The 15,957-nt window shown below is 33.9% G+C and overlaps 1 protein-coding gene across 5 annotated transcripts in view; it reads right to left on the minus strand.

The window, feature by feature from the left end:
* The window catches only part of LOC130451438 (stAR-related lipid transfer protein 13), a 54,169-nt gene that overhangs the window by 5,098 nt on the left and 33,114 nt on the right, over positions 1-15,957 (minus strand). For all 5 annotated transcript variants that reach the window (XM_056790455.1, XM_056790454.1, XM_056790456.1 and 2 more), the window contains exons 3-8: positions 12,060-12,356; positions 8,753-9,028; positions 6,952-6,994; positions 5,951-6,022; positions 3,739-3,981; positions 30-360 (exon numbers count right to left, since the gene is read on the minus strand). In XM_056790455.1, the coding sequence (XP_056646433.1) occupies positions 30-360; positions 3,739-3,981; positions 5,951-6,022; positions 6,952-6,994; positions 8,753-9,028; positions 12,060-12,356 (1,262 nt within the window). The remainder of the gene's footprint in view (positions 1-29; positions 361-3,738; positions 3,982-5,950; positions 6,023-6,951; positions 6,995-8,752; positions 9,029-12,059; positions 12,357-15,957) is intronic.

Here is a 15,957-nt window from a genome sequence, read left to right on the forward strand (position 1 = left end):
ACAAGAAGTTAAAAAAAGGCTTTATTTACCTGTTGATTTTTATATTAGTGGTGGACCAAGTATCTGTTTTGTCCAGCGATAGAGTTCTAGAACGTCTTGACGTTCTAGGTGTCGCCTCCGAATCTGAATTGTGTCTCAAATCGGATACTTTCAATCCTTGTAACTGTGTAAGTTTATCTAGTAAATTATTTTTCTCGCATACTACGATCCCTTCTCTACGTTGCCGGTATTTTATGCTTCCCCTTTTTAGTAACGGTTCTTTTTGAACAGCCACTGGTTTATTTGGAAGTACTAGATTTTTATTCACTATTTCACTATTTACAATTGAAGATTCCTTTGGGACGTTATCACTAGAATGTTCTGAAATAAGCGGTTCGGATTATAAATTTGGCAAAAATCTTGAAATACTAAATTTATAACTTTGAAAGTAGTTGAGTTTAATTCTGTACTCAAATTCGTGATCTCTGAAGCCAATTTATATATATTCAATGATAATAGAAAAGTGTTACACTCAGGAGATAGAATTTATCGACCTTGGTTTCATGTTAACGAAATTACGATATTTGCAAGTAATATTAATTTCCCACGACCCTATAAGAAAGTGTCTATATTCATTCGATCTAGTAGCTACGAAAGTTGGTGATTTCGAACATAAGGCGTTATTTTCCAAGTTTCAAAAGATGTATCAAACCTGATATAATCAGTCGTTGTTTTTCTGCAGCCCTTATTAAATTATTGGACACCAAAACGATAAAATTAAGATCTTTCACTATAATGAATTTTATGAAAATTATAAATATAGTGATTCTAGGCTATCAAACGTAGATGAACTCTGATTTTTTCTTGATTATCAACAATAAAAATGTACAAAACAACCAGTAGGTGTAAAAAAATTTACCGAAAGTAATTATTAGCTATGTGCATTTACAAAATCCGGAGTTATATACTGGGCACAGTTTTCGAAGGTGAATGGCGAAAATCTTGGTGAATGTAGGTAGCAACTATAAGAACCCTCAAGAGACATGAGGATTGGAAACATTTTTATAACTATCACAAATAAAAAGAAATACAGTTGGTTTGTAAATAATTTGGGGGATCGTGGGAAAAATATTATTCATAACTCGCTGGAAAGTGATAAACACACTCGCTCGTTATGTGATATACTATAACGTTTACTCAGAAAAAAAGTTACTGTTTTTGGCGACTTCGTAGATGAATACATGTCTACGCGTCGACAAAAGGAGATGGTTGATGACTACTTGCACCACCTCGTTTTTACCAGTTTAAAGTTCATGGATTAGCAGCGACTAAATCTGTAGAGGGTGGTGTGATTAGGACAGTTTTCTCCTTTAGACCAGACAATTACATGACCCGCTACTATGGCCGAAACGTAGAAAAACACCTAAAAGGATCAACCCAAAAAGAATCTCGCACTATTCTTCTATACTGCCTTTGATTGTTCCAATAGGATCGAAAAGTTTCTCATTGCTTTTATAGTATTGGTAAAGTTGACAACACTTTTGATTGTTTTAGAAGCATCATATATAATTTTCAATCAATTTCAAATAATAAGTTCTAAAAAAAGTAATCAGAAATTAATTATCTTCTGAAAATTCAAATTCTAAAAGAACAGGAATGCTTGAATTGGTAACGATTTTTGAAAAATTGAATTCCCGTTGATAGGAAAGAGAATCGTAGATCCCCACTGGTTGCCGTTTTTCTATTTCCCTGTTTCTGTGCAGAATTGAAAAAGTAGCAGTCCATGTTTAAGTTTTCTCCCTAGCATCTCCTACACATTTTCTATAGAATTTGAGCCTAGTCTCCACGATAAACTATCACCATAATTCAACAATATTTGGACGTTGCGTTGTTTTACTGAGAAGACAGTAGATATATGAAAAAAGAAAGCACAAGCATTTCTGTAGGTTTTAGTGTTCGTAAAAGATGTGTCTTGGTAGCTGATTCCACAGGCTTGTACACCAACGAAAGGAGTCTCGATAAATTGACGTGCTGGGGTCTGTAGACGAATTCGGTATTCATGAGCCACGTCTGTCTGTAAAGTAGGTCTTTTAAAAACGTAAATATTTAGCATACTACAATGGCGACAAGATTATATATATATATATATATATATATATATATATATATATATATATATATATATATATATATATATATATATATATATATATATATATATATATATATGTACTATTAACAGCAATTAGAAATACATTTTATATGAGCTATTCTGTAAGCTTTGGACCTATAGGTTGGTCTTGGAAATGTCTTGATGAGACTTCTCTAGTAAGAAGGTCTCTTGGAATTTATTTGAGATTAATTGGTTAGCTTTGTTTCAATCTTCTGTTGTTTGATTCTTGGATTAGTAGCTGTAGTTATAGATCTGTCTCTTGTATTGTTGGAATACGGAGGTCTTGATGGATCAATTTGTTTGGGACGTACCATGGTGCACTGACTAGTGATCGAAGGATTTTAGTTGTCCTCGTTGTATAAGAGCAATACTAAGTTTGCTGGCACATCTCCATAATTCTTCCTTTTCCGTAGGTCCAGATGGGTATGATGACTGCGTTATATAGTAAGATTTTATTTTTTAGTGAGACTGGCGATCTTCTTCCGAGTAACCAATATAGTTCTCGGATCTTTAGGTTGATTTGCTTTCCTTCCTTGGCTCCAATTGAGTTTAGAGTCTAGTGTAATTCCAGCTATTTTATACAAGAAGTATCACAATGTTGTTAATAGTAACTGGAGGACATTAGCTTTTTCTTATGATAAATGTTATATGCTGGGATTTATTTCCGATAATATTTATTCTCCACTTTTCGAGCCACTGTCCTCATGTATAGCCAGTATCACTGTATGATCAGCAAATTTGAGGCTGGAATGTCAGAAGTAGATATCAGGTATAAGATTGGCCCAAGGACGCTGCCTTGTGGAACTCCACCTTTAATAGGTTGAAATTCAGAGGTCTCATAACGAACTTTTGTTCTGAAGGTTCTGTTTGACAGGTATGACTGAAGCAGTGTGTAGTATGAATTGTGTAGAAAGAGTTTGATTTTATGCTACAGACCTACATGCCAGACTTTAGACAGAAAGGCTGCCGACTACTCGATGACACTGTTGAACTGTGGAATGTTTGTGGCGAAATCCGAATTGGTGATCTGGAAACCTTAGATAATGTTGATAGCAGGCTGATTGGTCTGTATGATGTGACGTCCTGTAGCTGCTTCCCTTGTTTTGGAATGAGGATAATTTTAGATTTTTTTAGTTCTTTGGGCCAGTAGTGTAATCTGAATATGGCATTAAATATGTATGTTAACATTACTAAGGCTTTAGTGGATAGTTCTATAGTTTTAGATTATATGAGTAAAAAAATTGAGAGGATCTAATATACCCATATCTTAACGAAACATCTGTACTATTCGGCTTTCGGCAACAGGCTTCTTCATAAAAATTAGAAGAAAACAAATTTAAACATGTTTAAAGATGAAATATTTATTTTATAATAAACTACTCTAAATATGATTATGATTTTGTCAAAAATAAAGGTCAAGAAACTATTTCTACTGGGTGTAACTAGCACCTAACACAAAATTAAAATATCAAGGATTTGTTTAGAAGAACAAAATCATGAGAAACGTTATTCCGATCTTTATGAGATACGAGGCGTCAAAGTATATACTTTATAATTATATGAGTATTCTATAAATATCTACTTACGAATAGGTGGTTGGTAACTAGTTCTAGACCATCGTTTGATATCACTTTGATATGTCCAGTTATCTGATAAAGCACAGCACTCATCTTCTTCAGAATCATCGGTATTTACAACTTGTTTTTGCTGGTGCAAATGTGCACAACTATTTAAAATTTGTAACCTTCTAAAAAGAGAATGCAAAACGTCTGGTTCGAGTAAGGGATGATCTTGAGAAACTGTAGAAATGTCTATTGGAAACCGGTTTTCTGCAATAATTATCATGTAGATAATACAATTTTTATTTTTTTATTAACGTAAGAATTTCTTAGTGTTACATGCATCGAGAGTGTACAAATGAAAATAATTTTGTTTTGAAATTAAGATTTGCTGGTAGGTATATTCTTGTTATGTAATTCAAAGTTAATGGCGCTATTAAAGTAGTTTATAGATCTATGATTAAGATACGAAATATGCTTTAGAAAATATAATAAAATAGATGAAAAGAAAATTTTTATGACGAAAATAGTTTTTTCTAAATTTACCTAAATCTTCAATGCTTTGTACAGTCACAACCCGATTTTCTTTATATGTTGGCTGCATCAATATCAAAAATGTGTGCGGCCAAGTGTTGATTTGAATTTTTGGAAACCGATGAGAGCTCAAAGTATTACAAAATATATAAACACCACGTGTTTTGTATAGTTGCACCTATGAAGTGAACTTTCACATTTCCAATACTTATTTTTTTTGTGCTGAGTCCACTTAAAAAACACTAATTTTACTCACTACTTCCTTAATGATTCAAGAAACCCTTCTATTTCTTCTTTTCTATGTATATGCAAAAATTTTTTCTTAAAAATAGGGATTTTCGTAATTTAAACAAATATCCTTATTCTTTTGCAATTTTACTAATTTTAACTTGTCATTCACATCACTAAATCACAAAAGATTTCACAATTTCAATTAATTTTCTAACTTTCGCTTTGTTTACTGTTTGATTCAATGGTTTTGTTTGCAGTACTAAGTACCTATAACGGTTTTGTGAAGATAGAAAACTATTAAACTATTAGGCGGCAGAAAACTGTGTAAAATATTTTAGCTCAATTCGACCATCGGAGGTGTCTCAATTCACAATATCAAAATTTAATCTAAGCATCAGACACAAAAGTGAGCTAATAAAAACGTGATAAGAAGGGAATTACTAGAAAATTCATCTGATAAATCATGTATAATATATGGCAGGGAAAAGAAATTTCTTTTTTATATTTTTTGAAGTAAATTTATCAATCCATGATATTGTTCTGATTGATAATTAAAGAGGATGTTTCATGTTTCATATCATGTAGGTTTCAAATGAATGTTTAGATTTATTATTAGAGTTATTAGTGGTAATGTTGTCCCCCTTAGACAAAAAGACCTTCTAGTTAGTTTAATCAGAGTGCCAAGAATATACATTTGACGCAGGTAATTCTCGTTCAAGTTAATACCACAAGGGTTGCCTTGTAGCTTTGTTGCATCACTATATTTGTGAACATTGACGTTTGTCATTGCCAGTGGCAATTGTTGATAGTGAACGTTTAAAAGAAACAGTTTGTGCAAAATGGAAATCACCCGTGAAGACTTACATTCGAAAATTCTTTATGATTTTGATTTTAAAAAAACCTCACTCAAAAACAATGTATAGCTTCTTGCAACTTTTGGTGATCAAAAACTCTCAGAGAAGACTGTTTACAATTGGTTTAAAGAATTTCACCTTGGTCGTGGGTACTGTCAGTGATGAATGTCGAGAAGGCCGGCCAAAATCGGTTGTTATTCCGAGAAATATCGATGCTGTGCGCAACAAAAAGATCGGCATGTGACACAGATAGATAGAGATTCTCTTAGGATATCGCTTACTGCAATCCACTCAGGTTTGCATGAACATTTAGGTGTGAAAAAGATATGTTTCGCTTGCTAGCTCTCATGAAGCACGTCAAACAACTGAATATTTGAAGGATTTGTTGCCTTCTTTGTCCACACTGTCAGAAAAAAGATGCGAACAGCGATTTTCATCACCTCAAGAAGCTGTTTAAGAGAAAATCATGTTTTCACGATATTAGCTTGAGAGTGGAAAAAATATTTCTAGAATTGGTTTGAGTATATGCGATATATGTATACTCGTAGACCTCTTTATTATATTGAGAATATAAGGTAAGTAGTGATTTCTAGATATGAGGTTTAAAAAAATGCTGTTACCTTCATAAAATTGGGCATATTGAGGAAATCCAGTCGCTCGCAGCCATTTACACGCTTCGGCGGCTTCGATTTCTAAAAAAATATTCTAGGTTAGACACACAATTGAAAATAATTAAGCTTTTTCTAAAATTTTTCGAATTATGTTAATGATTGGAACGCAACATTTGAGTACAAGTTAAATGAGTAGCCAGTGCTTGGAAATCAACTTGACTAATACTTTAACCTATTGATCTATTGTGTACCCAAAACTGATTTCCAGTAAGGTGGCAGTCTGTTTGATGCCTATACGGCGTACCTCTTCTGGATTTAATAGTTACCGATGGATAGCCTCGCACTCACAGAGGAGATGTTTCTCCGATGATCTAATTCACAGAACAATGTTCAGTGAGTATACCAGTAACTTTTCTTGGCTCCTCTTTGCTTAATGAAAGGACCTTCTGGATGCATCTAGTAAGATTAAGTTGAAGTTTGAGAAATTCTATTCATGTTAAATTTTCTGTTACACGTTTAGGAAACAGCAATAAGATGTAAATGACAAACGGCATCTTACGTCAATACCAAATATAAACGAATCTTTTTCGAAAATTACGACCAAAATGTCCGAAAAACTATAATACACAAAAATACCTGTAAATTGCATTTTAATTGAAGAGGTGTATAATAAATAGTTGAGCGACAAAAAAGTGTCCAAAAATAAGCTGTTGTAAAATATGGAGTTTCGGAAATATTTTGTATATTGAATTACGTTTGGAAAACGACAAATTTGACATGTAATTCGAGAAATTATATAGTTTGAGCTGGAACGTGGATGAACAAAATCTGGAATGGGATAGATGGGATTATGCAAATATAACCAACCTGCGATTTTATGATTTCGCATGTTCCGCCATAATTGTTCAGCCTTCCGAACAGGCCAATTGTCATTTACTTTAACACTTAAACTACGAAAAAACTTATAATCCTTAACACGAATGGACATATTAGTTGAAACATCTACTCACCAGCTAGATGTCGGTCGGACTGGGAACGACACTGCTTATTCACCTGAAAATATAACGTTAATTGAGCTTGGTCAATCACCTGGATAATCTCCCTGCTGAGTTTGGAGACTTCAAAGCTTTATAGACATAACTTACTTACGCGTTAATAATATCTACATAATACCTAGTCATGATCCACAATGCAAACACTCTTATTTTTCATTTTTAATCAAAAACGAAGTACTGAAAAGGATGAGCGATATAAAGGCACAATATGTTTATCATCACTATGTAAGTACACAAGAAGATCATATAAAGGGATTATTTGTAATAATTTTTCTATTTTAATTTTAGAAACTGCTTCTTTCCTCACACAGTATTCAGATAAGTGTGGGCTTGATTGAAGATATTGACACAAAAATAATTTTTGATTAAAAATGGAGATGAGTGTTTAACTAAAGGAACATAAATATGGGAAGATTGATATGAAACAAAAACTAATGTTGTTAATAAACTCAGGAGCTCTAATAAAAATATCATAGATTTTTTTAATTCACAAACAACGACGGAATAATTTATTGAAAAGCATTGGCATTTCACTGACCATCAATAACACAACATAAAATATGTAGTATATTCCAAGATAATTCGTTTTGTATCCAATAAACATCGGGTAAATTGTAATAATACGAGGACGATTCAAACACGATTGAGACAAACGCTCTGACAAATTTATTTATTATCGAAATCATCAACAGTTGCTTTTTGGATAATTTTCTTTACTAATTACACATTTTTACCACCCCTCCGAAAGATTTTTGGTGGTTTCGAAGAATTCCTTAGCCGTGCACACAAACTCCTGAATTTTTGACCTCCTAGGGCTTCTTTCAGTGGTCCAAACATGTGGTACTCGCGGAATAATAAGTCCGGATTATAGGGATGAAGTGCTAGTATTTCCCACCCCAGTTCAGATGTTGTATCGAGCGTGAGACGCGCGGTATGACGTCGCGCGTAATCCGCTCTTCGCCCTTGATATTCCTCAGTTTCAATCGGGTTTCATGTGTGTTTTCAGAAGGTTAGAATAGTATGCAGCATTTATTGAACGTTGTGTGCGTAAGCAGTCAACGTACAACACTCCCCGTCGGTCCTAGAATGTAGTACGCGGATCTGGTCGTCTTCGCTGACTGGCGCCCCTTCTTCCTCCACTCTTTAGACGTCACGTCACGGGAGTGTAATAGGTTACCCATGTTTCATCTATAGTGAAGATTAGCGTTAAAACCGACCCCTTCCGCTTCGTATTGCCTCAGCAAGCGGCGACAAACTTCTACTACCAACACTAATGCCGAATTTAGTCGAAATTTTTCGACATTCATTCTCCGGTCCTCCAAAATGAGTTGCTCAACGCGGCGAATGTTGTCTGGTGTGCTTCTGGTCCGCGTTCGACGATCATGTGGCTCATTCGTGACGGTTTCGCAATAATCTTTATAGCTGCGTACAATTTCCTCTTTATCACACCAAAAAAACGAATGATAATACGTTGCGCAACGGCGGTCGGCCGTTGACGTTCACTCATAGTCGTAACACGTGCGAGAAACTTGCATTCAGGACCAAAAAACTATACCCAGCTAACACATAATCAAGCCGCGACCTTTAAAACATACAGGCGCGTCATCTACAGCGTTCGTCTGGATCATGTTTGAATCGCCTTCGTACTTGTAATTCAAGGTTGAGCTTTTCCTTTCGATAGAATCCTTCCAGAAATTCAATGTTATGACTACTTGTAAACTAATTCAACTTATTGTCTAAAATTGATTGAACTTACCTTATCATATTTAGTTTTCAAAACTGGCGTGGAGGAAAATTTTGAGCCTAGTATTTGTTTTCTTTCAACATTTTTCACAAACGTTGGTCTTTGTAAAGGGGACGGGGTGAGACTACTCACATCTTCAAATACTTCGTTATCTGATTCAGAACCCGAAGTGAGACATGGCGATGAGGAATAATCTGAGGCCCATGTGAGATTCGTATAACTGGGAGAAAGTGAGTTTGGTGATGTTTGGGTGCTGACGTCATTGCATATACGATGATTTTCGATAAGCTACAAAGAATTGAATATTTTATGATCCTACCCTGTTAAAATTTCAGGGCAACTCAAGCTATTATTTTCACATGTCAATGTTAAAATGAAGGGTTTGCTTTTTAAACAATAATTCATATTGGCACATAACAGATAATTACCATATAAAAGAACTATGTAAATACCACATAAAAACAAAATATTCTTATAATAACTAGAATTGCCACATATTTAAACCATTTAAAAACAAATTACGATTATTACACTAGCCGACAAGATTTTCGTAACACAGGCAAGACCTTTATTTTTAAAATTGAAATACCCGTTCTATAATAGAAAAAAATATTTATTAAACCCTAACACGTACCACTTTTCAATATCCCTGTTTACATTACCAGGTAGGTAATTTTATAAAGGGGCGGTTAATATCGATAAATTTTATGACCGAAAAAATAGCTGAACTGTATTATTCAGAATAATAACATGAAAATAACATTAAAAATTAGTATTCTGTTGAGTTTTATAACAAGTGGTTCTCTGTTCATACTGCAAAAATTGCTTATAAAGACGAAAATGTCGAGTCAAACGCGCCGCAGTTGCAAAACTTCTCCTAACAAATGTTACATTTGTGGAGATTTATGATGAAATCGCAAGCCAGGCCATTTTCCGAGAATGTGAAAAAAGCCTATTTCAATTATTTTGGTACTTTAATTGGAGACCAATACAAGTAGTGGACCCCCACGCGTGCTGTGTTAGTTGTAGCGTGTCATGGGTGGATGAATGCCTTTTGCAATTCCAATGGTATGGCGGGAACCTACTAATATTTTCAACGACTGCCGTAGGGTGCTTATCTCAGGAAGAAACAAAAAGAAAAATCCATAACTTGGTGGCTCAGTTTTATAGAGAGCGAAAAAAATATCGCAGCATGAAAAAATCTGAAGCAGGCGCGCACTTTCATTCCCAGTGGTTTGCCTACGATGCATTAGTATTTCTTCGAGACAAAAACAAAGTCCGTCCATGCAAGAAAAGTAAAGCCGTCCACCATATTCTTCCCTTTTCTTCAAACTTGGACGGACCCAACATTTACGCTTCCGTTTTCGTGAATCACCACACAAAATAAGAAAGCACGCGGTAGCAGTTAATAAGTCTTCCTCCATCATGTCACAAAACTTCAGCAGTGTGGACAGAATGTTGTACTCAACTGAATTTGAGATTCGATGAGTGCAAACATTCATTAACATTGTTGCATTAGAGAGGACAGTTTGTTTTATATCAATGTTTAATGAATTTGAACATCTACCAACTTGTTTCAACATAAAATTGTTGCCACATGTTGCTCCGGTGTGGACATACCTTTAAATGAAGCAAACCAGGTAAGGCAGTATGCTAATATTCTATAAATTCATTAAACATTTATTGTAGGAAAGTGAAACAACTAACCAGATATTATGTAATAATGATGTCACACTAGTATGTGGTATATATTAATCTATTAAAACGTCTTATGTATCTTACAAAATAAATAATGGATACGTGGATATAAATTATTCCTAGACATTTTGTAGGTGTTTTCATGATTACCTTATTATTATGAACCGAGCGATATGAAGTGACTTTTATTGAATACTTAACAATGATGCTGATGAGAACTGGTATTTTGACAGGCCAATAGATACTTAAACACAAATTCGAGTCAGGTCCGGAATGGGATCATTTGTAGCCCTCAGATAAGATTGGAAATCGAGATCCTACCATAAAGAAGTCAGTTAAGGGATCTCTAAGAATTTTTTAAAATGAAGGGCTTGAAATGTTTTAAAGCTTATAAATAATAGGAAATGCATCTAGTTTTTTACACGAATTATATGATTTTCGACTTTGTTATTTATTTGAATAAGCAATTCATAGTATTTGCAAGAAGTCACACGAAACTCATGCTGTAGAACTGCTAATAATTATAAAGGAGTTCAAAATAAAGAAAAGTCAAAGTAATTTGTGTGATAAAAATATTGAAAAACAAATTTTAGGAATCAGAAAAACGAATAACAATCGTTATAGTTATCGGAACGCATGTCAGGCAGGGTAATTGTGAGGGTTGGTGTAGTGGTAGTGTAAAAAGTGTGTTCAGTAAATGTTTAATGTAAGATATCCAATAAGTAATCAAAATTATAAATATGTTTTGGAATTAGTTGTCATGTTTTACAAAAATGGTCACTTTGCTAACAAAAAATGGAAAAAAACCGTGATGAAGCAGTATTAAAAAATCTGTTTACTCGCGTTTATCGATAACCAAATCATCGTCATTATTGACCTTGATTAAAGAAATGAAGGTCAGATAGTGTCATTGCTAGTGTAATGACAGTATGATTAGTATAAATATAACTAATAGTTACCAATATTTATGAAGCAGTACAATAGAAGTTTTAGGCACTTTTAAAGTAAAACACTCCATTTTGTAAGGTGACATATCAAGTAGTATGTCTTTCACCCGGATAAAATGCAAATTTTTTTAAAATATGCCGATTTTTATAATTGAAAAACTGAATATCTTGCATAAAATTTGCTTCACTAATTAGTATATTTGATAGGTATGTTAACAAGCAAAATTATCTCTACTAGAGCGATTAAATTCCGCGACTCTTCACGGAAGGTCATATTGAGTATCCGAAGAAAGTGAACTTTTAGACTTGAATTCTTGGTAATAATATTATTGGACATTTATTTGATGAGGAAAATTTATCTATTGACCTCTAAATCCAGGTTCTGTGTCCGCCTCCGTTGTTCATTGTTTTCGGATTGTTTTTGCTTTTCGATCTACTTTATTATTTTTTTCTATTCCGGTGAATGAAGACCCACAAGAAATTTACATTGGTGGTTGTAATATTGTTAGCAGATTGTCATTAGTGACTTTTGGGAATAGCATAATATTGAACAGTTATAATTTATCTTATAATATGATGATGACCTTATTGGCAGAAACCGAGTTTTCTATAAGCGTCGAACTCTAGAGATACAGTGAGTATCTAAAAGTTCAAGCAAATATGTATCTACTTACCAAGTGATTTTTCGATGAACCGACTTGAGGAATAACTTGATTACTATATTTATCTTTACAATTACGATCCTTTCCATTGCCATTTAGGTTATTAAAAATAGTATCGTTGTATCGAGTGTTTCTACTCAATTCGTTTTTTGCTAGCAATTCGGTTACATCTGATTCTATTTTTTCGTTTAATTTCATTAAAATCCTAATGTCGGTATCGACTTTTATTGTTTCTTCTTTCTCCTTTTTTTCGTACTTCTTGATAGTTTCGGTTTTACAGGGAACCTCAAAGACTTTTGCAATTTCATTCTACAACAAAATATCAATATTAACATTTATAAAGAATAATATGACATGGGATATTATTTTTCACTCGTTTATATCTTACGGATTTATTTGTTTCTATTCCAAGACTCGTGCAAGCCAAAGCGGAGGCGTGCGCGAAGGCGGTGGCAAACAACAGTTCTCAATTTTTAAAATGGATATCGAGGGAGCTTATTACATCGGTTTAACATACAGTAGATACTTTAATAACTATTGACACATTTACAACCTACTGTGCGTAAATGTTGATGACTCATTCCATTTTTATTTTGCTTGACTATAGTGTTAGTACTTTTAGAAGAATTAAAATTTAGTCTTCTATGGATGCATTAACAATCTATGACACATTGAAAAAACATACATTTTTGAAATATAGTAAAGTATAATTCACATACATAGAAACGAGAAGAAAACACGTAAACGATTTTAGATAAATTCATAATTTTATCTTATAAAAATCAAACTAACTGTGAAGAAATTTAATTGAAAGTTACTTTGTTTTCATATACTGAAATGCGATATTTATGGTCAAAGAATGTTTTTATGGGCAAAAGAGATTTTTATATCCGTGTTGTGAGTGTTCTATTGATTGAGATTTAATTCAACGCGGATTTGGCTTAATTAGGCCAAAATCTCGCTTCTTTTTCGATATATCGATACTTAAAGTTATAATTAAACGTAGTTCAAAATTCGCTTTATTGAACAGATGGCGTTCAATACTTACTCATGAATAATTTGATGTTTTTCATAAAAAATTGTCGGTTGTTTTTCAATATTTATAAAATAAAAAAAATATTTAATGATAGTTTGAAGATTTAATTAGTAATTTAATGTAAAAATATCCTCTTTCGAGCAAAAAGTACGTTCCGAATGCTTTCAAAAGTAATTTATTTTCGTTAGTTTTATAATTGAAACGCCAGACTACTGTAGTATTTCGCAATTATCCTGAAAAAGTTCTCTATCAATTATTTTTGCATCATTTATCCTATTTTTAACGACAAAATCAAATGAATAAGAAAAATGACTAAAAAAATCGTTCCAAATCTCCTCGCTCCGAATTTATATGCCCCCAATCGCCCCTCTCCAAACTCACCCGTTCCTCGCGGCATGTCGCTTTTGGGCAGACCAGGGTCTGGCGGCCAGTGGGCGAAGCCCCCCATAAGAATAAGAAATAATAAAACTATAATAATCCTCACGAGAAGAAAATTTTTTATGACAATTTGGGCTGTAAGAAATTCACGATTTTTGAACTTTTTGCACTTAAAGTGCACCACGAGAAGGTTAGGTTGATATATACAAATATTAAATAAAAATAAATTTTTCCAAATTCAAGTATCAATATCTCGAAAACGAAGCCAGATATCGAAAAATTTTATTCTTCATTTTCGACTTATTTTGGATCGATTTACAAAATGGCATAGTTAAATCCAGGCGCCACGAAAATCGTACTTGTGCCATTGATATAATCAAATAAGTTGTCAATTATATTTTGATAAAAACCGAAATTAAGTCGACACGTCAAAAATATTTTCTATATTTTCGAAAGCATCGCCTGTCGTTCCTGAATAATACGCGACGAATACATATTCTCCAAAAAACGTGACGTCGATATGTATCCAGAAAAAAATTAATACGTTGGCGACCCTGGAACTAAGTACACTCCTATACATGTTTAAATATCCATAAAAGGAAATGCACGTTTCAAGCAGCTTGAGCTTCGAGAATTAACAGTCTGTGGAGGAAGGTTGAAAATGGACAGTATACTACTAAAACCATCCCACATACAATCTATGGAATTTGAACTTGGTAATCACGTTTACCAAAATGAAATATCACAGCTAGATTCTTGGGGAAGCTCCTAGTTCGATCTACAATAATATGTGGAAGTGCTTTCTATTGTTAACCAATGTGGGAGCTCATTTAGATACATCAGTGAAATAAATGGCTAGATAATGCCTAGCTGCCATATTGGATCAAAGCAATAATCTCCCAAACCATCACTCAAGCACTCCTGTGCAAACGCCGCTCAACAGCAAACCTAGAATCATGTCGATGACATTTGCATGAACCTTCAGTCAAAGTATGTTTTGTTTTTTATTTCCACATTACAAAATATTATCCACATTCTTTGTCAGATGCCGGTTTTTGTAATCTACTGGAGTATACACTTATCAAAGACTTATCAAAAACATAGAAGCAAGGTTAACTTAAGAAATCAAGCAGGCAGGAACTATAAAAAACATATCCTAAAAAACTAAACTACGTCTATATCAGACAATCCTCAGACCGACAGTACTTCATACTGACAGTACTAGATAAAACGATAGAAAAAAATTAGATGTATGGAAGAGATAATTACTAGGAGGATATTAGAAGGGAAAAAGGATAAAATGGAGAAGAAGAATAAACCAAGAAATAAAGAACTTGTATGAAGAAAAATAAACCAGGAAAATTAAAAGATCCAGAGGGTAGCTGTGACACTTAGAAGAATACCAGAATCAAGAATGTCAAAGAAAAATACTGATATAAATATGACAGGAAGACGATAATAAGGGAGACCCAAAAAGGTAGTATGAGGAGGCAAAATGAGATGTAGAGAGTTCAGGGCTGGAAGGCGAAAACAAGAGATAGAAAAGAATGAAAAAATTATTACCACGCTATGGACCAAAAAAATGTTACTCTGAGAAGCTTTGCCGATGACATAGCATTGGTGGTTATTGATAAAAAGGAGATAAACTATATGGAACAAGCAAGTCTGGGAAATCTGATGATGGTGTCAAATTGGATAGAAAATAACTCTCTTAAACCAGCACCAAAGAAGACAGAAACTGAGCTACTTACTAGGGGAACCCAAATTAGTACTGTATCTTTCAACATCCACGAAACTGAAAGCAACCAAAAGATCATATACAACGTACACCAAAAAAAGTGGAATAGGAATAGGAATATAGCAATATTTGCCTTTTTCAGTGTTATACCCAATGTAGTTAACCCAAAAGCTTCCAAAAACGACTTCTAGCATCTGTTGCTCAATCACAGATCCTCTATGCTTCGCCCGTGTGGGTTTAAGTCACTAATAGAGAATGACTAAGAGAATATTAATAGGGATTCAGAAACTTCCGTCAATTCGAGTAGCTAGCATGTATAGGACAATTTCGGCTGAGGCTTTAAGAGTAATAGCCGGTATCCCCCCAGTGGAACTCTTTATTGAAGAGATAATAGCGACCAGTGCACTTAAATATTTGTACACTTGTTGGCAAGAATGTTGGGCAACTGGTACAATTCTCGATGGACTTACCCAGATATAAAATGGGTATAAATTGATCGTGTAGCGAAGTCGATTATTTCACACAAGCACTATTTGGATACGGCTGTTTAGAATCGTTCCTTTACAAGGGGATGAGATCTGTAACCGATCTTCGCTGGTTTTGTGGAAAGTTGAACGACGAAGAATACACTATTCTTTTGTCCGCGATTTCAAAATTCATATAGAGTAGTGAGAACAATCATAGAGGAGAAGGAAATAGCAATGCACTCATCGAAATAATGCAAGAGCGGTTCCAATGTGGTAAGGCATAGGAAATGA

This window comes from Diorhabda sublineata, chromosome X (genome assembly GCF_026230105.1).
Source record: "Diorhabda sublineata isolate icDioSubl1.1 chromosome X, icDioSubl1.1, whole genome shotgun sequence".
NCBI lineage: Eukaryota > Metazoa > Arthropoda > Insecta > Coleoptera > Chrysomelidae > Diorhabda > Diorhabda sublineata.